The sequence below is a fragment of the Macaca mulatta genome, chromosome 3, assembly GCF_049350105.2.
Source record: "Macaca mulatta isolate MMU2019108-1 chromosome 3, T2T-MMU8v2.0, whole genome shotgun sequence".
NCBI lineage: Eukaryota > Metazoa > Chordata > Mammalia > Primates > Cercopithecidae > Macaca > Macaca mulatta.
In genome coordinates this window covers 141892982-141912027 of record NC_133408.1, presented here as the reverse complement: position 1 = coordinate 141912027, position 19046 = coordinate 141892982, and the positions used below count along the sequence as shown (strand labels likewise).

The window sequence follows — 19046 nt, the reverse complement described above, 5'->3', positions numbered from 1 at the left end:
GGCCTTTTTTTTTTTTTTTTTTGAGACAGTCTTGCTGCGTCGCCCAGACTGGAGTGCAGTGACACGATCTCAATTCACTGCCATCTCCACGTCCCGGGCTCAAGCAATTCTCCTGCCTCAGCCTCCCAAGTAGCTGGGACTACAGGTGTGTGCCACCACACCTGGTGAATTTTTGTATTATTAGTAGAGATGGGGTTTTACCACATTGCTGAGGCTGGTCTCAAACTCCTGAGCTCAAGTGATCCACTCACCTTGGCCTCCCAGAGTTCTGGGATTACAGGCGTGAGCCACGGTGCCTGGCCCCCATTTCTTTAAGGAAAAAAATAAAAGCAACTAGAGGGTGTAACCCACCCAAACAAAGGAGTATACCCAGAAAGAGGAAGATGGGACCTGGGAAACAGGAGAATCTGAAACCAGAGAGAACATTAGCTCTGTGGTGGCTTAGGGAACCAGTAGTCCACACTGGAGCAGAAGGCCAAAAGTTACTAAGAAGGATGTCTGTGGTATTGATAGTTACTGTGTGTGTTTGTCATTATTGAGAGGAGGTATACCAATCTGTAAGAAAGTTAGAAGAAAAGCTGAGTAACTGATGGTGCATAGAGAGCTAAGCAATCAGAAACCCAAGGCAGTCGTTAGGGGAAAACAAGACATTGTAGAAGAAAAGATATGAAATCATGGTGTCATAGATGTGAATAATATCTGCAGTCATATGACTGAGGTAACGAAAAATTACAATATAACAGTATTGGAAAGATAGAGAAGGACACTTCCACAGTAGGAAGTCAGTAGAAAATATGTGAAATAGAGATCAAGAAATAACTTTTGAAATAGTCTGAAATACAGAGGTAAATTTTAGAAGCAGCTGTAAAAAAAAAAAAAAGGTTGAAAGTGGATGCCTCTGGCTAACAGGAGGGCTACAGGGCAGAGACTATGTTTTTCATTAAAAGTCTTTTTAAGCAGTATATGTATTACCTTGATGAACATTAAATTTTCTTAGTCTGAAAAATTACAGTTTTCACAACCAGATTCTAATGGCTCTTAATATACTAGTCTTAGCTACATAATTCTCCTGTATCAACTTGTTTAACAGTCTTAAAATGCCCTTTTTAAATATTTGTTTTTCAGTTGCCTTGTTGAAGGGGATGCTAAAGAAGAAATACTGCAGCCACCGGAACCTCATCCAGTGCCACCCATCTTGACACCTTCGCCCCCTTCAGCTTTTCCAACAGTCACTACTGTGTGGCAGGACAATGATAGATACCACCCAAAGCCAGTGTTACATATGGTTTCATCAGAACAACATTCAGCAGACCTCAACAGAAACTATAGTAAACCAACAGAACTTCCAGGGAAAAATGAATCAACAATTGAACAGATAGATAAAAAATTGGAACGAAATTTAAGTTTTGAAATTAAGAAGGTCCCTCTGCAAGAGGGACCAAAAAGTTTTGATGGGAACACACTTTTAAATAGGGGACATGCAATTAAAATTAAATCTGCTTCACCTTGTACAACTGATAAAATCTCTAAGCCACAGGAATTAAGTTCAGATCTAAATGTCAGTGATACTTCTCAGAATTCTTGTGTGGACTGCAGTGTAACACAATCAAACAAAGTTTCAGTTACTCCACCAGAAGAATCCCAGAATTCAGACACACCTCCAAGGCCAGACCGCTTGCCTCTTGATGAGAAAGGACATGTAACGTGGTCATTTCATGGACCTGAAAATGCCATACCCATACCTGATTTATCTGAAGGCAATTCCTCAGATATCCACTGTCAAACTATGAAAACTGTGAGTTTAACACCAAGTCCTTCAACACAAGTTGAAACCCCTGATGTTGTGGATCATGATAACACTTCACCACTCTTCAGAACACCCCTCAGTTTTACTAATCCACTTCACTCTGATGACTCGGACTCAGATGAAAGAAACTCTGATGGTGCTGTGACCCAGAATAAAACCAATATTTCAACAGCAAGTGCCACAGTTTCTGCTGCCACTAGTACTGAAAGCATTTCTACTAGGAAAGTATTGCCAATGTCCATTGCTAGACATAATATAGCAGGAACAATACATTCAGGTGCTGAAAAAGGTAATAATATAGTGTCAAATACTTAAATGTCTACTATGTGCCAGTCACTGTTTTAAGCACTTTAGCTTTATTGATTTATTATGTTTTATTCCATATTATACCATAGAACCTATAGCAAAATCTGTCTTAGATACTAATTTTTTAATATAAGCTTTTAATTTATTGTTAACAATTTGATCACATTATATTACTGGGTGTTTCTAAAATATTTTAGTAGTTATAACTGGATAATTTATTTTCTTTTTCTTTATTATAGATCTTACTGTTTTTGTATTGGTAAAAAATTTATCTGACTGAATAATTAGAAATAATTTAGGGAAGAATCACTTAAAATAACAGTGGCAAAAATACTGTAGAATGTCTTGGTTGGCCATATAATGTCACCCATGTTTCTCCTAAATATCTAGTCATCTTTTTACTGTTCCTTTAACTACAGATTACCTTTTTTTGTTTGTTTTTACTATCTTCACAAATGCTTCCAAATAGGGCTGTTTCCAACCCTGAGTTTAACCCAGGAACAATACTGCAAACTGCTCAGTAGAATATGGGCAGTTTAATTCATTCAGTAGTGAGTGGGCTATGTGCATACCTAGTCATCAAAGCTATTATTTAAAGAATTACTATTTTTTTAGCACTCTTAGCATTTCAAGATAATGCATGCACTCAATTCCCAAAGTGTATTATTGCTTCTTGAAACTCCTCTTTGATCTGCTAAAAGTAATGATGGCTGCCATCTTAAACAGACCCTAAAGTTGAGAGTAAACATATAAATTTTAAAGCTATTTATTGATATATTGATTATCAGTGGTCACTTACCTATCAGTGAACTTTGGTAGTGACACATACAGACTGCTATTTATAATGTGCAGGCAAAATAAGTACTGTGACCTTGAAATATATATATGTATATACATATATATATATTTTTTTTTGAGACAGTCTTGCACTGTTGCTCAGGCTGGAGTGCAGTGGTGTGATCTCAGCTCACTGCAACCTCCGCTTCCCGGGTTCAAGCAATTCTCCTGCCTCAGCCTCCCAAGCAGCTGAGATTACACGTGCCTGCCACCATGCCCAGCAAATTTTTGTATTTTTTTGTAGAGTCAGGATTTCAAAATATTGGTCAGGATGGTCTTGATATCTTGGCCTCATGATCCGCTCACATTGGCCTCCCAAAGTGCTGGAATTACAGGTGTGAGTTACTGGCACCCTGCCTTGTTGTTTTTATTTTTTTTGAGACAGAGTCTCACTGTCACCCAGGCTGGAGTGCAGTGCCATGATCTTGGCTCACTGCATAAAACCTCCGCCTCCTGGGCTCAAGCAATCTACCACCTCAGCCTCCTCAGTAACTGGGATTACAGGTGTGCACCACCACACATGGCTAATTTTTGTGTTTTTAGTAGAAACGGGGTTTCGTTATGTTTGCCAGGCTGATCTCAAACTCCTGGCCTCAAGTGATCTGCCCACCTAGGCCTCCCAAAGTGCTGGGATTACAGACGTGAGCTAACACCCATGGCCTTGAAAGATTATTTTGTATTTCTGACCCATTATATGCCACCCATACTGTAGTGCTTTTGTTTTCTCTAACTCACATATACTGTATTTTTTAACTTGAGAGTGTATTTGGTAGAATAGATGACAGTCTTTTTGAGACAGAGTTTTGCTCTTATTGCCCAGGCTGAAGTGCAATGGCACGAGCTTGGCTCACTGCAACCTCTGTCTCCCGAGTTCAAGCGATTCTCCTGCCCCAGCCTCCCGAGTAGCTGGGATTACAGGCATGCGCCACCACACCCAGCTAATTTTTTGTATTTTTAGTAGAGACGGGGTTTCACCATGTTAGCCAGGATGGTCTCCATCTCCTGACCTCATAAAATCCACCCGCCTTAGCCTCCCAAATTGCTGGGATTACAGGCATGAGCCACCGTGCCCAGCCAGGTAACAGTCTTAAACTAGTTGCTTAAATTACAGAATTCTCTTTTCTTGATTCGTCTTTGTTTTATTTGAAGGATCTTTAGAAGATCATAATTAGCATAATAGATATTACTTTACCAGTTTACCATAATTTTAAATTGCTAATGTCTTTTGTTCCTCAACTTCAGAATTTGAAATATAACTGCTCAGCTATAACTATGTAAGAAAATATGTAGATAAGAAATTTTCATTTTGGGCTTTTTTAGTATATCAAGCATGTGGTATATTGTACTTAGGAAGTTTTTTTGTTGTTGTTGTTGTGTTTTTAAAAAAAAAAAAATTACTAGAAATAGAATTTGGTGAGGGCCAAAAGATACATGATATGATACGCTCATTAAAAGTTACTACTACATGACAAGTCTATTGATGGCTCATGCCTGTAAATCCCAGCACTTTGGGAGGCTGAGGCGGGAAATTCATTTGAGCCTAGGAGTTCATAACCAGTCTGGGTGACATAGTGACACCCAATCTCTACAAAAGATAAAAAACTAGCTGGGCGTGGTGGTGCACACTTGTGGTACCAGCTATTCTGGAGGCTGAGGTAGGAATATCACTTGAGCCTAGGAGCTCAAGGCTGCAGTGAGCCATAATTGTATCACTGTACTCTGCCTGGGCAACAGAGGGAGACCCTGTCTCAGAAAAAAAAAAAAAAAAGAGTAAGATACAGCTAAAAGCAGCCTACTATGTGCCAGCTCATTTCTGTTTGTTTGGTTTTGTATTTCAAAGCAAAAATCACTATAAATGTGATTTCTGGTTTCTTTTTTTCTCAACGTTAACTGTTACTGGTTTGATATTAACTGAAGATTTTCCTGTGTGTAAATGTTCTTTGTTGCAGCGTAACTACAAGTAGTCTTACTTTTAATGTGTTGCCAAATTTTTACCATATAGATTATTTACTTTATAGATTGTTTATTTACCTTATAGATTATTATTTCCTTTGTAGATCATTATCTTATAGAACCATTGGCACCAGAATTAGAGTTTTGGGGGGGGGTTTTGGTCCTAGAACTTGTTAGTGAATTACAGTCATACATTTCTTAATGGCAGGGATATGTTCTAAGAAAAATATGTCATTAGGCAATTTTGCCATTGTGTGAATGTCATAGAATGTATTTACACAAACCTAGATGGTATGGTATACTATACATCTGGGCCATACAGTGTAGCCTCTTGCTCCTAGGGTATAAACCTGTATAACATATTACTGTACTGAACAATTGTAACACAATGGTAAGTATTTGTGTATCTAAACATAGAAAAGGTACAGTAAAAATGTGGTATCATAATCTTACAGGACCACTGTTGTTTACGCCATCTTGTTGATGAAAACGTCATTATGTAGTGCATGACTGTAATGGAATAATTTTGTATTGATACCTAAAAAGCTTTTGCATAAGTTACTGCCTGACAAAAATTCCTGGCTATCAATTCCAATTTCAGTCTTGACTTAGGCCTCCTGAAAGATTTCTCAGATTCAATTACAGAAGGCCCCATACAGTATATGATTGGCAAAAGCCTATGTAAAATATGCAATATCTGGTTAGATAACCTCTAAAACAAAAGTTTTTAACAGGAAAAGCAATCCAGAGTTCCAGGGAGAAACATGCATTTACAAAGCAAGGGCCACACTTAGAAAATAAAAGTTTTTAAGGGTGAGAACTGTCATGAGAGAAAAACAGAGTTTCTGAAAGATAACTGATAAAAAAAAGGGCTGAACTGCCCTTTTGTTTTGTTCATTTAATTTATGAAATGGTACCAGAATGCCAAGATTATGTGTCCCTTCCTTCCGACAGCCATCTCTTCACTGTGTGCTGTTAGTAACAAGAGGGCGAGGAGACATATGGTGATGACTCAAACTACCACTACTGGATAAGGTAGATAGTTCTTTAGTGGCAAGAGAGAGTTCTGGTACTCTTTGTAGGTGTATCAAGTATTGGACTGGAACTCTTCTTTCAGCAGGACCCAGAGGCTGTATTTTCTTGTGTCTCCAGCTAAATAAATGCAGGAGGGGCAAAAGCAATCATACTCACCTCATGTGTGTTGAAAATTGAAAAGACCTATGCATAGCCTATCAGGTGTGGTAAAAAGTAGAGTATCATGGCAAAACTGTGTGTTCATTTAAGAACAATGGGCAAGGCTCAAGACAAAATAATAATAGGACCATCACGTTTCTTTTTCTTTATCCCACCCTCCCCAACCTGAGAGTTCACACACAGAATTGTATCCTCATGTTTTCTTTCTGTGCTTCCAGTGAAAACTCAAAGATCAAATGCACTCATTTACCTTAAGCCATAGTAAAGCTAACCAATGAGGCTTACTTAATGCACTATTTTTCCCAAGAGCTAATTTTGTTTCTACTAGTGAAAAACCTGTATATAGCTTCAGTCAGCATTCTCAATGTGCCACTGTACACAAAATCTTCAGCAATAAATAAATGAAGATTTTTTAAAAACTTTAATAGCCATATCTTTACCTGTTTTGGAAAAATAACTAGTATTTCCGATGTTATTTCAGCTATTGCTGTTTAAAACATGACTGAGGTACACAGTTAAGTTTAAAATGAGTCCAACTTTAAAAGTGAATAGGACACATGTTACATAATATGGCAAAAATCATGAAAGGTGTTAAGCAATTGAATCCTGTTTGGTAAACACTGGCTTAGGCGTTTCATAACACAAATGACCAAAGCTTTCCTTTTTGTACACAAAGCATCATCAGTAAGATCAGTAGAGAAGTCACTTGCCAGCTGACTGAAGATTCCCTTCAGGCTTGGAGAACTGAATGATGTCTGTAGAGTGGCAGGAAAGTCATGGGAGAGAGTCATTTTCTGTATGCAGTATCTTTGCTCAATAAGCATCATAATTCTTCCTGATAATGAGTTGAGTGGAAATGGTTTCTTGCATATTTTTGTTTTGCATTTTTAAAAACTGATCTAGATACTTGTGACAGGAAATTTTAGAATGTCAAGAAAGCTCTCTGATTTTGTTTAGCTGACATGTTAATTTTTAATAATTTGCCTAAATTTTTATGTGTTTAATTTAGATGTTGATGTTAGTGAAGATTCACCTCCTCCCCTACCTGAAAGAACTCCTGAATCTTTTGTGTTAGCAAGTGAACATAGTGAGTGTCTCTTTTGCTTTTACATTTACTTTATATTCTAATAATAAACTCTGAAAAACATGCCTGATTTTAATCTATGAGCTATTGTGCTGCATAATTAAATTCAAAAACAAGTAAATTGATATTGACATGCTTTTAATTCTTTGAGAAATGCTTTTAAATGATTTTTTTACTTGTTAAGATTGATAGAAATTACTGCATTTATGTTAGATATCAGAATTCACTTAACTGAAATTATAGGCCGGGCGTGGTGGCTCAAGCCTGTAATCCTAGCACTTTGGAAGGCCTAGGTGGGTGGATCACCTGAGGTCAGAAGTTCGAGACCAGCCTGGCCAACATGGTGAAACCTGTCTCTACTAAAACTATAAAAATTAGCTGGGCATGGTGGCCGACGCCTGTAATCTCAGCTACTTGAGAGACTGAGGCAGGAGAGAATGACTTGAACCCAGTAGACAGAGATTGCAGTGAGCCAAGATTGCGCCATTGCATTCCAGCCTGGGCGAAGAGCAAGACTCCGTCTCAAAAATTAAATAAATAAATAAATACAATTATAAAGCCAGATGCAGTGACACATACCTGTAATCTCAGCACTTTGGGAGGCTGAGATGCACGGATCACCTGAGATCAGGAGTTTGAGACGAGCCTGACTAACATGGAGAAACCCTGTCTCTACTAAAAATACAAAATTAGCCAGGCGTGGTGGCGCATGCCTGTAATCCCAGGTACTTGGGAGGCTGAGGCAGGAGAATCACTTGAACCTGGGAGGCAGATATTGCAGTGAGCTGAGATCGTGCCATTGCACTCCAGCCTGGGCAACAAAAGCGAAACTCCGTCTCAAAAAAAAAAAAAAAAAAAAGGCAATTATAAGTGTATTTGCAGTCTGGTGTATTTTCATTCAGTAAAAGTAACACTTATTGGCTCATGCCTGTTATCCTGCCACTTTGGGAGACCAAGGTGGGCAGATCACGAGGTCAGGAAATCAAGACCATCCTGGCTAACACAGTGAAACTCTGTCTCTACTAAAAATACATAAAATTAGCTGTGCAGGCCGGGCGCGGTGGCTCACGCCTGTAATCCCAGCACTTTGGGAGGCTGAGGCGGGCGGATCACAAGGTCAGGAGATCGAGACCACGGTGAAACCCCGTCTCTACTAAAAATACAAAAAATTAGCCGGGCGCGGTTGTGGGCGCCTGTAGTCCCAGCTACTCGGGAGGCTGAGGCAGGAGAATGGCGTGAACCCGGGAGGCGGAGCTTGCAGTGAGCCGAGATCGCGCCACTGCACTCCAGCCTGGGCTGGGCGACAGAGCGAGACTCCGTCTCAAAAAAAAAAAAAAAAAAAAAAATTAGCTGTGCATGGTGGCACGCGCCTGTAGTTCCAGCTACTCGGGAGGCTGAGGCAGGAGAATCGCTTGAACCCGGGAGGCGGAGGTTGCAGTGAGCCAAGATCATGGCATTGCACCCAGCCTGGGCGACAGCAAGACTCCGTCTCAAAAAAAAAGTAGCACTTATTTATGAAGACATTAATTGCTTTCCTTAGGTTTAGGTCAGTAAACATTTCTGTTGGGTGGGCGTCACTGGATTGATGTTAACTGAAATACACTTAAGACCCCTGGAGTAGACTGGGCACATTGGCTCACACCTGTAATCGCAGCACTTTGGGAGTTCAAGGCGTGAGGATTGCTTGAGCCTAAGAGTTTGAGACCAGCCTGGGCAACATAGTGATACCTCCTCTCTACTAAAAATGAAAAAACTATCCAGTTGTGGTGGGCACCTGTAATCCCAGCTGCTTGGGAGGCTGAGGCAGGAGAATTGCTTGAACCCAGGAGGCAGAGGTTGCAGTGAGCTGAGACCATGCCATTGCATTCCAGCCTGGGCAACAAGAACAAAAGACTCCGTCTCAAAAAATAAAATAAAATAAATAAAAGAGTAGCCAGGCGTGGTGACATGTGCCTGTAGTCCTTGCTACTCAGGAGACTGAAGAAGAAGGATTGCTTGATCCCTGGAATTGGAGGCTGCAGTAAGCCATGATCGTGCCACTGTACTCTAGTTGGGTAACAGAGTGAGACCCCGCCTGGGGAAGGAAAAAAAAAAGACCACTGGAGTATCAGAACTGGGAGAAAGTGATCATACTTTAAAACATTGATAATGTACTTCTCCCTATTAATCCTCTAAAAAAGAGTGCAGAAACAGCTTGATTATATTTAACAGTGTCTCATGCTCAGTGGAGGTGCCCACTAGTCTAAGTACATTTTACCAATATATTAATTTTGACTGATTTTTGTTTTGTTTCATTTTATTTTATTTATTTATTTATTTTTATTTTTTTAGAAGGAGTCTCTGTTGCCCAGGCTGGAGTGCAGTGGCGCAGTCTCGGCTCACTGCAAGCTCCGCCTCCCAGGTTTGCGCCATTCTCCTGCCTCAGCCTCCTGAGTAGCTGGGACTACAGGCGCCCGCCACCACACCCAGCTAATTTTTTTGTATTTTTTTTAGTAGAGACAAAGTTTCACTGTGTTAGCCAGGATGGCCTCAATCTCCTGACCTCGTGATCCGCCTGTTTCGGCCTCCCAAAGTGCTGGGATTACAAGCGTGAACCACCACGCCTGGCCTCGTTTTGTTTTATTTTGAGATGGAGTTCCACTCTGTCACTGAGGCTGGAGTGCAGTGGCACGATCTGGGCTCAGGCTGTTCTCCTGCCTCAGACTCCTGAGTAGCTGCGATTAGAGGCATGTACCATCACTCCCAACTAATGTTTTTTTGTATTTTTTAGTAGAGATAGGGTCTCACCATGTTGGCCAGGCTGGTCTCGAACTCCTGACCTCAAGTGATCTGCCTGCCTCAGCCTCCCAAAGTGAATTTTGACTGATTTTAAGATAAATGTTGAAGAACCGGGCAGTGGCTTATGCCTGTGATCCCAGCACTCTGGGAAGCCAAGGCAGGTGGATCTCTGTTCCATGTTGCCCTAGGAGTTTGAGACCAGCCTGGGCAACATGGCAAAACCCTGTCTGTATAAAATCAAAAATTAGCCAGGTGAGGTGGTATGCACCTATAGTCCCAGCTACTCAAGAGGCTGAGATGGGAAGATTGCCTGAGCCTGGGAGGTTGAGGCTGCACTGAGCCAAGATCGCACCTGGTCAACAGAGTGAGACCCTGTCTCAACAACAACAACTAAAAAGAATGTTGAAAACAATGAAGCAGTATACTTCACTTGTTTAAGTCTGTCACATTATCTCTAGATTAAGCAATATACTTCACTTGTCTGTCACATTATCTACAGACTATAATAAACTGATGACTGAATTCATTTACTTAGGTTTTGAAGGAAGGAAACATAAAAGAATGTTCTCAAATTAATAGAAACTACAATTTTTTTTTTTAGAAACTTCAGAAATATGCTTACCCAGAAACTACAGAATTTTTGTGGAAGTGATAGTTTCTAAAATCTTTAGGATCTGTTTTTTATTTTAATGCAAAGAAATATCAAAAATTCAAGGTGTTAATAACGATAAGATTTCATTTTTCTCAGATACACCTATAAGATCGGAATGGAGTGAACTTCAAAGTCAGGAACGATCTGAACAAAAAAAGTCTGAAGTGAGTCCTTTTGGAATTGGAACGGTTATAGCTTAACATTTTTACTCTTTTGTTAACTAATCTCGCACTTGTTGAAATAGCTGTCATCTTAAGATCGTTAAATATAGTTTGTAATTTTTAATCAGCATTTCTTATGCTAAGATTTCAGATGAAAAGCACATATAAAAGGTAGGATCTGAAATTTTTTAAATGGGTAACCTGATCTACGTACAACTATCACTTTAAAGTATTATTTTCTCAAGCTGTTTTTGAAATATGTAAATTATGTCATGTTTCAAATAATTTTGACGGTATGAATGAAATAGGAGTTACTATTTTCAGGGTCCTAATTCTTTCTTACATTTCTAGATGCTTCCCATTATAACACTAGGCACATAGTCACTTCTTTTGTTTTTTTCTGGCTACCTGGCATTTCTTTGACATTCGAGAAATGTTTTGGCAATTAAATATCTTGAGGGCATGCCATGATGGCTCACGCCTGTAATCACAGCACCTTGGGAGGCCAAGCAGAAGGATCACTTGAGCCCAGGAGTTCAAGACCATCCTGGGCAACATGGGGAGACCTTATCTCTACAAAAATTTTAAAAATTAGCCAGATGTGGTGGCACATGTCTGTGGTCCCAGCATTTTGGGAGGCTGAGATGGGAGGATTGCTTGGGCCCCAGAGGTCAAGGCTGCAGTGAGCCATGATCGCACCACTGCACTGCAGCCTGAGTAACAGAGTGAAACCCTGTCTCAACAACAACAAATTTGTCCATAGGAGACAGCATTTTTTATTAACATTAATACTTTTTTATATTTTCTCCCATATTTAATATCTCTGGAATTGAGCTACATCTTATATTTGATTATAAAACATGATGTATTTTAATTGACACATAAAATACAATAATGATATAATCAGTAATAGTGGCTGGCAAAACTTAGCTGTATGTTCCTTCATGCAGTAGCCTGTGCTTTTCAGCGCTCATCCAGAAACATTTACTCCAAGTAGAAACAGTGTAACATTTAAAAATTTTAAGCCTAATTAAAAGCACAATTGTTTGCTTTTCCTCTGATGCTGAAAATGATAGGCCTTGATTTCTTGGGATATATATCCATAACAGACCGGGCTTTCTATTATTTGTATATAAAATGAATGTATTGTAATAGATATTAAATGTCTTCCTCCTAGGGCTTGATAACCTCTGAAAATGAGAAATGTGGTAAGTCGTTAGATTTTTTTTTCCTTTTTACTATAGATTTTATAGATTAATTTCTACAAAATATCGTGCTTCATAGTTCATGCTATTTAGTTATTTCTGTATGTGAAAATGTCTAGGACAGCTCTTCTAGAAGCTTAATATTGTACTATAATTCTTCCAAATTAATTATTACCACCAGATAGTAGTATTGATCTGGAAAATCATGGGAGCATTTACTATCAATAGCTACAGGCTCATGGGAAAGAGATTTTTAAAAATATTTTTCTGTTTTTTATTTTCTGTTTTTAAAAACACCTGGAAGTTAGATCCCAACTTACATAAATGCCCCAAATTTACCTACATGATGGAATTGGCTTTGTAGAAACCTATTGTTTTAGAAATCTTCCTTTTAGTACTTTTTCGTTTATTTGCGAAGACCAGTAAAATTATATAGCTCAAACCAGTGTTACAATGCCCAGTTTGAATTTTTTTCTACCATATTCCTTTTTTTTTTTTTTTTTTTTTTTTTTTGAGACGGAGTCTCGCTGTGTCACCCAGGCTGGAGTGCAGTGGCGCGATCTCGGCTCACTGCAAGCTCCGCCTCCCGGGTTTACGCCATTCTCCTGCCTCAGCCTCCGAGTAGCTGGGACTACAGGCGCCCGCCACCACGCCCGGCTAGTTTTTTGTATTTTTAGTAGAGACGGGGTTTCACCATGTTAGCCAGGATGGTCTCGATCTCCTGACTTCGTGATCCACCCGCCTCGGCCTCCCAAAGTACTGGGATTACAGGCTTGAGCCACCGCGCCCGGCCTCCATATTCCTATTACTGTCATATCGTACTAAAATAGATCAAGTTATTATTAAAGTCAGTGACCATGTAAGTAACTCATCAAACATCCTAGCCTGTATAATGTCTTCAGTTCACCTCTTGCCTTTGCCCCTACCCTCCATTTTGCTTCAGCTCTTCTCTCAAGATTATATTCTGGATCTTGGCCTAATGGGTCTGTTCCATCTTATAAATGATATTACTTTCTATACCTTTTTATAAAGAAAATAGCAGGGCTGGACACAGTGGCTCACACCTGTAATCCTGGCACTTTGGGGAGGCCAGGGCAAGTGGATCACTTGAGATTAGGAGTTCAAGACCAGCCCGGCCAACATGAGTGAAACCCTATTTCTACTAAAAATACAAAAATTAGCCGGGCATGGTGGTGTGCGCCTGTAATCCCATCTGCTCCGGAGGCTGAGGCAGGAGAATCGCTTGAACCTGGGAAGTGGAGGCTACAGTGAGCCAAGATTGTACCCCTGCACTCCAGCCTGAGTGGCAGAGTGAAACTCCACCTCAAAAAGAAAATAGCGGAAGCTATAGAGCCAGGCCAGCCTGGACTGGAATCCATCTAACTCTTACATGACCTTTACTTCACAGAGAAAATGGAGGCTGTTTAGTCTAGGATCATCATTTCCTCCTAGAATATGGCTCTGAATATCTCACCACCACTAGTCTCATATAAATGCCTCTCCTCTTTGTCTCTATTGCACATTATGCATAATTTTATTTAAAAGCTTATCACACTGCTATAATAATTAATATATCTCTCTGTGTCTCCTACTAGACCAGGGTTTGGCATTGCACGGCCTATAGCCCTAATGTTTGTTATGCCCTTGAGCTAAACCAATGGCTTTTATGTTTTTAAAGAGTTGTTTAAAAAGAAGAACCATGAAGCTAACAAAACCAAAGAAGAGTTTGTGGCAGTGATCTTAAGTGATTTGCAAGACCTAAACTACTTATTTTCTATTTTATTGTTCTCTAGCTTTATTTTCTTTAAGAAGTTTGTGGGGCTTGGTGTGGTGACTCATGCCTGTAATCCCAACACTTTGGGAGGCCGAGGCAGGCAGTCACAAGATCAGGAGTTCAAGACCAGCCTAGCCAACATGACAAAACCGCAACTCTACTAAAAATACAAAAATGTGACGAGCACCTGTAATCCCAGCTGCTTGGGAGGCTGAGGCAGGAAAATCACTTGAACCGGGAGGTGGAGGTTGCACTGAGCCGAGATTGTGCCATTGCACTCTAGCCTGGGTGACAAGAGCAAGACTCCATCTCAAAAAAAAAAAAAAAAAAAAGTCTGTGGGCTCCTTTCCAGACTGTAAGCATCTTGAGGATGGGGATTGTCTGTTATTTTACTTGTATTCCGAGTTTCCAGAAAGGTTCCTCATGGAGGTATGGGGTATGTTCAAGACTGTGAAAGAATGAATGAATTATAGTAGTTAATTTCTTTTGTTACTAATGTTGAACATTGGTAATTAAAGAGTGAACTACAATCTAAACAACATAAAACTTTAAAAGTAGTTAGATCTGGCGTCGTGGCTCACACCTATAATCCCAGCACTTTGGGAGGCCAAGGCGGGCGATGACCTGAGGTCAGGAGTTTGAAACCAGCCTTGAGCAACATGGTTAAACCCCATCTCTACTTAAAATAAAAAAGTAGCTGGGCATCATGGCTGCCGCCTGTAATCCCAGTTACTAGGGAGATTGAGGCAGGAGAATCCCTTGAACCCAGGAGGCGGAGGTTGCAGTGAGCTGAGATTGCGCCATTGCACTCCAACCTGGGCAACAAGAGGGAAACTGTCTAAAAAAAAAAGTTGCGTTGTTATTTCAGGTGGAAATACTTCATTAATTAACCTTGACCTTGTTGATTTCTTTTTTTTTTTTTTTTTTTGAGATGGAGTCTCGCTCTGTCGCCTCGGCTGGAATGCAATGGCACGATCTTGGGTCACTGCAAGCTCTGCCTCCTGGGTTCACGCCATTCTCCTGCCTCGGCCTCCCGAATAGCTGGGACTACAGTTGCTCGCCACCATGCCCAGCTAACTTTTTTGTATTTTTTTAGTAGGGATGGGGTTTCACCGTGTTAGTCAGGATGATCTCAATCTCCTGACCTCGTGATCCACCCGCCTCAACCTCCCAAAGTGCTGGGATTACAGGTGTGAGCCACTGCTCCTGGACTGACCTTGTTGATTTCTATACAAAGGCATTTCAGTTGCAATTATTCCCTTAGAACATAGGCATATAGTATAGCTACCTTAAGGGAATGTAATATGTCAAGACCTAGATTTAGGAAATAAAAATAATGAGAATCCTCACGTTGCAGAAGTACTCACTGCAGATTTCTGTGTGACCACAATAATACCTGACATGATTTTCTGTGCTCACTACGTTTGTATTTATATTGATCTTGACCTATAAAATTATGGTGCCCAGGAGAGAAAATTTTCTCTTTTCATGCTTGCCAACATTTAAAAAATTAAAGAGTTGTATATATATGATGCTACAAAGCATGGTGATTAACAAAGGTTTTGTGTTGCTATTTAGATCATCCAGCGGGAGGTATTCACTACGAGATGTGTACAGAATGTCCACCTACTTTCAGTGACAAGAGAGAACAAACATCAGAAAGTCCAACAGAAGCCACAGATATTGGTAATTTCTTTAATAAATATTTTTTAATAAGTAGTTAACACTGGCAAGAATGAGAAAAGCTCATTTGCCATTGTGAAGTGACACTTGCCAAGAATAAAGTATATGATTTTCCAAAGTTGCTTGGACTAGTCATGAAATAAATGAAGCACTTAATTCTATTTCACATTGAGATTAAAAACTAAAATAGAAAACGGCAGTATATTAAAAAAATCTTTTGTGTTGGACAGACTAAATTATCTTGGATGTTTTTCTTACATTGTGATAAAATTGGTTTATTTTCAGCATAAGATTTTTAAAAGAAGCAATCATTTTCAGTTACCCCAGATAAATTTACAATCGTTTTGCATTTACAGAGTTTTGTTTGGCTTAAATTCTAAATTCCCTTGTGGAAATTTATTTGTTCCAGAAAATCAGAATGTCTGTGGACATGGTTTTTAGTAGTTTAAAAGTATTTCTGAACACTGACTAGTTATTGTGGTATTTTCACTGTAGGTTTTGGTAATCGATGTGGAAAACCCAAAGGACCAAGAGATCCACCTTCAGAATGGACATGATTCAGGGAGCTAAAAGACACTTTTAAGTTATACTGGAAAATTCAGGTGCCACTGAAAGCCAGATTTATAGTATTCCATCTTTAATATGTGGGACTAACAGCAGTGTAGATTGTTACCTTAATATTTTTTGCTGGGACCATCTACCTGCCTTATACTATACTTAGGAAAAAGTATTACATATGGTTTATTTTGAAACTTCAAGTATTATTGCCTTAATGTCTCTTAACCCTGTTACACGCTGCTTGTAGACATGTTAATATAGTAATACTTTTATGATATATTGAGTTTAAGGACTACTCTTTTTCTGTTTTATCATGTATGCATTATTTTGTATATGTACAGGGCAAGTAGGTATATAATTTGATAAAGTTGCAATCGAAATATTATTAACAGAAGATGTAAGAAATTTCTGCATGGTCTAAATCTTTGTGTACTTTATTTGTAAATTATTTGCCCTGGAGTTTTAGAAAATAGTTTCTGAATTTTAAACTTGCTGGATTCATGCAGCCAGCTTTGCAGGTTATCAGAGATCAAAGATTGTAATAATAATACATTTTGTAAATTGTAAGCAAAGTTATTTTTATATTATATACGGTCTAATTGTTCATCCTAATTGTTCTTGTTTTCATCTAGTCAGAGATTCAGTAAGTGCCTTGGAACAATATTGAATTCTCTTAGCTTGTGTGTGTTTCTTTAATATTTGAACTCAACTGGGATTAGAAGACTATCAAAATACATGTATGTTTCAGGATATTTGACCTGCCATTAAAAAAACAAACAATTTTACAGCGCCTACTTGTTGCCTTGGCTTTTCATTTTTCATTCCTAGGAAATTGGACTTAACTATCAGCCTTCTTGCTGGCTCAGTCTTGGTAGGAAATGAATGTGAATGGGGTTTAATCTCTTTTTTTTTTCTTTTTTTAGACAGTATCACTCTGTCACCCAGGCTGGAGTACAGTGGTGCCATCTCGGCTCACTACAACCTCCACTTCCCAGGTTCAAGTGATTCTCCTGCCTCAGCCTCCCAAGTAGCTGGGATTACAGGCACCCGCCACCACACCCAGCTAATTTTTATATTTTCAGTAGAGATGGTTTCACTGTGTTGGCCAGGCTGGTCTCAAACTCCTGAACTCAGGTGATCCGCCCACCTTGGCCTCCCAAAGTGCTGGGATTACAGGCATGAGTCAGCATGCCAGGCCTAATCTCTTAATTAGGGAATAGCGAGTACCTTCTGCCAAAAACATGGCTGTGCCAATTCTAAATACTTATTGCCCCTAGGCATTCCTCATCCTTATCATTACTAGCCTACCAAAGTCCTAGTAGAAAGCCCAACAGAGGGGGCCAGATGGGGTGGCTCACGCCTGTTATTCCAGCTCTTTGGGAGGCCAAGGAGGGCAGATCACTTGAGGTCAGGAGTTCAAGACCAGCTTGGCCAACATGGTGAAACCCCTTCTCTACTAAAATTACAAAAAAATTAGCTGGGTGTGGTGGCACATATCTGGAATCCCAGCTACTAAAGAGGCTGAGGCAGGAGAATTGCTTGAACCTAGGAGATGGAGGTTGCAGTGAGCCAAGATTGCACCACGGCACTCTGGTCTGGGCAACAGAGCAAGACTACATCTCAAAAAAAAAAAAGAAAAAGAAAAAGAAAACCAAACCAAGGGGATGTTGGGAACGAAAACTGGTTTCTTATCCCATGACTGGAGCACAGATTCCATTCCTCAGTACTAAGTCTGAATTTTGACAACTGTAGATTGGAGTTGTTGGATGTCTGTATTTTCCCTCTGCATATGAAAGAATGAAGAAATTATGAAACTAAAGTACATGGAAAACCTTATATGAGTAGAAGGGGGATTATTGTGGAGGAGAAAGTAATACTACAATTTCTTGTTAAATTTGTTTTAAAGCTAACTCATCTTCATGTTGATCCCTTAGATTTTTTTTTTTTTTTGAGACGGAACTTTGCTCTTGTTGCCCACGCTGGAGTACAATGGTGTGATCTTGGCTCACTACAACCTCTGCCTCCTGGGTTCAAGCAATTCTCCTGCCTCAGCCTCCTTAGTAGCCGGGCTTCCAGGTGCCCACCACCAAGCCCAGCTAATTATTTTTGTATTTTTAGTAGAGATGGTGTTTTGCTATGTTGGCCAGGCTGATTTTGAACTCCTGACCTCAGGTGTACCCGCCTCAGCCTCCAAAAGTGCTGGGATTACAGGTATGAGCCACCACGCCTGGCCAATCCGTTAGAATTTGAAAATATTCTGTATGCTTTGGTAATAAGGAAGTGGTAATACAGTGGATGCTTGACATTCTCAAGACACAGGCACTCCTGTAATAGATCTTTTCCTAATACAATGTAAACTGAAATAAAAGCATAACTGAAAAAAATTTTAGCCCCTTCACACACTTGATGAGTTATTGTAGAGTACTAAAATCATAAGGATTTTTGTGGTTGGGATGGAGTTTCTTGGAATACCTTCACTGAAGTATACATGTATTCAGAAGTAAGCAAAAATCATATTAATTGCCAGGCGCGGTGGCTTATGCCTGTAATCCCAGCACTTTGGGAGGCCAAGGTGGGCAGATCACCTGAGGTCAGGAGTTCGAGACCAGCCTCAACATGGAGAAACCCCGTCTCTACTAAAAATACAAAATTATCTGGGCGTAGTGGTGCATGCCTGTAATCCCAGCTACTTGGGAGGCTGAGGCAGGAGAATTGCTTGAACCTGGGAGGCGGAGGTTGCAGTGAGCCGAGATCGTGCCATCGCACTCCAGCCTAGGCAACAAGAATGAAACTCCATCTCAAAAAAAAAAAAAATCCTATTAATCATTGTAAAGAATATCACCTATGTGAGTGTGACCACTGCCTAGGTCAAGCAATAGAACAGTATCTGCAACTGAGAAGCCACCTCCTTAGGCTTCTGAAATTTGTTCATTTTCATATGTGTAGCAGTTATTTGTTCTTTGTTTTTTGAGACAGGATCTCATTCTGTCACCCAGGCCGCAGTTCAGTGGTGTGAGCTTACTGCAGCCTTGACCACCCAGACTCAAATGATCC

General features: G+C 39.9%; 1 protein-coding gene across 2 annotated transcripts in view; it reads left to right on the top strand.

Annotated features, from left to right (window-relative positions):
- The window catches only part of PTPN12 (protein tyrosine phosphatase non-receptor type 12), a 105382-nt gene extending 88596 nt beyond the window's left edge, over positions 1-16786 (top strand). For both annotated transcript variants that reach the window (XM_015134192.3, XM_015134195.3), the window contains exons 13-18: positions 1126-2096; positions 7107-7184; positions 10708-10775; positions 11950-11980; positions 15330-15437; positions 15930-16786. In XM_015134192.3, coding sequence (XP_014989678.1) covers positions 1126-2096; positions 7107-7184; positions 10708-10775; positions 11950-11980; positions 15330-15437; positions 15930-15991 — 1318 coding nt within the window. In that variant the 3' untranslated portion in view covers positions 15992-16786. The remainder of the gene's footprint in view (positions 1-1125; positions 2097-7106; positions 7185-10707; positions 10776-11949; positions 11981-15329; positions 15438-15929) is intronic.
- The last annotated feature ends 2260 nt before the right edge of the window (positions 16787-19046 follow it).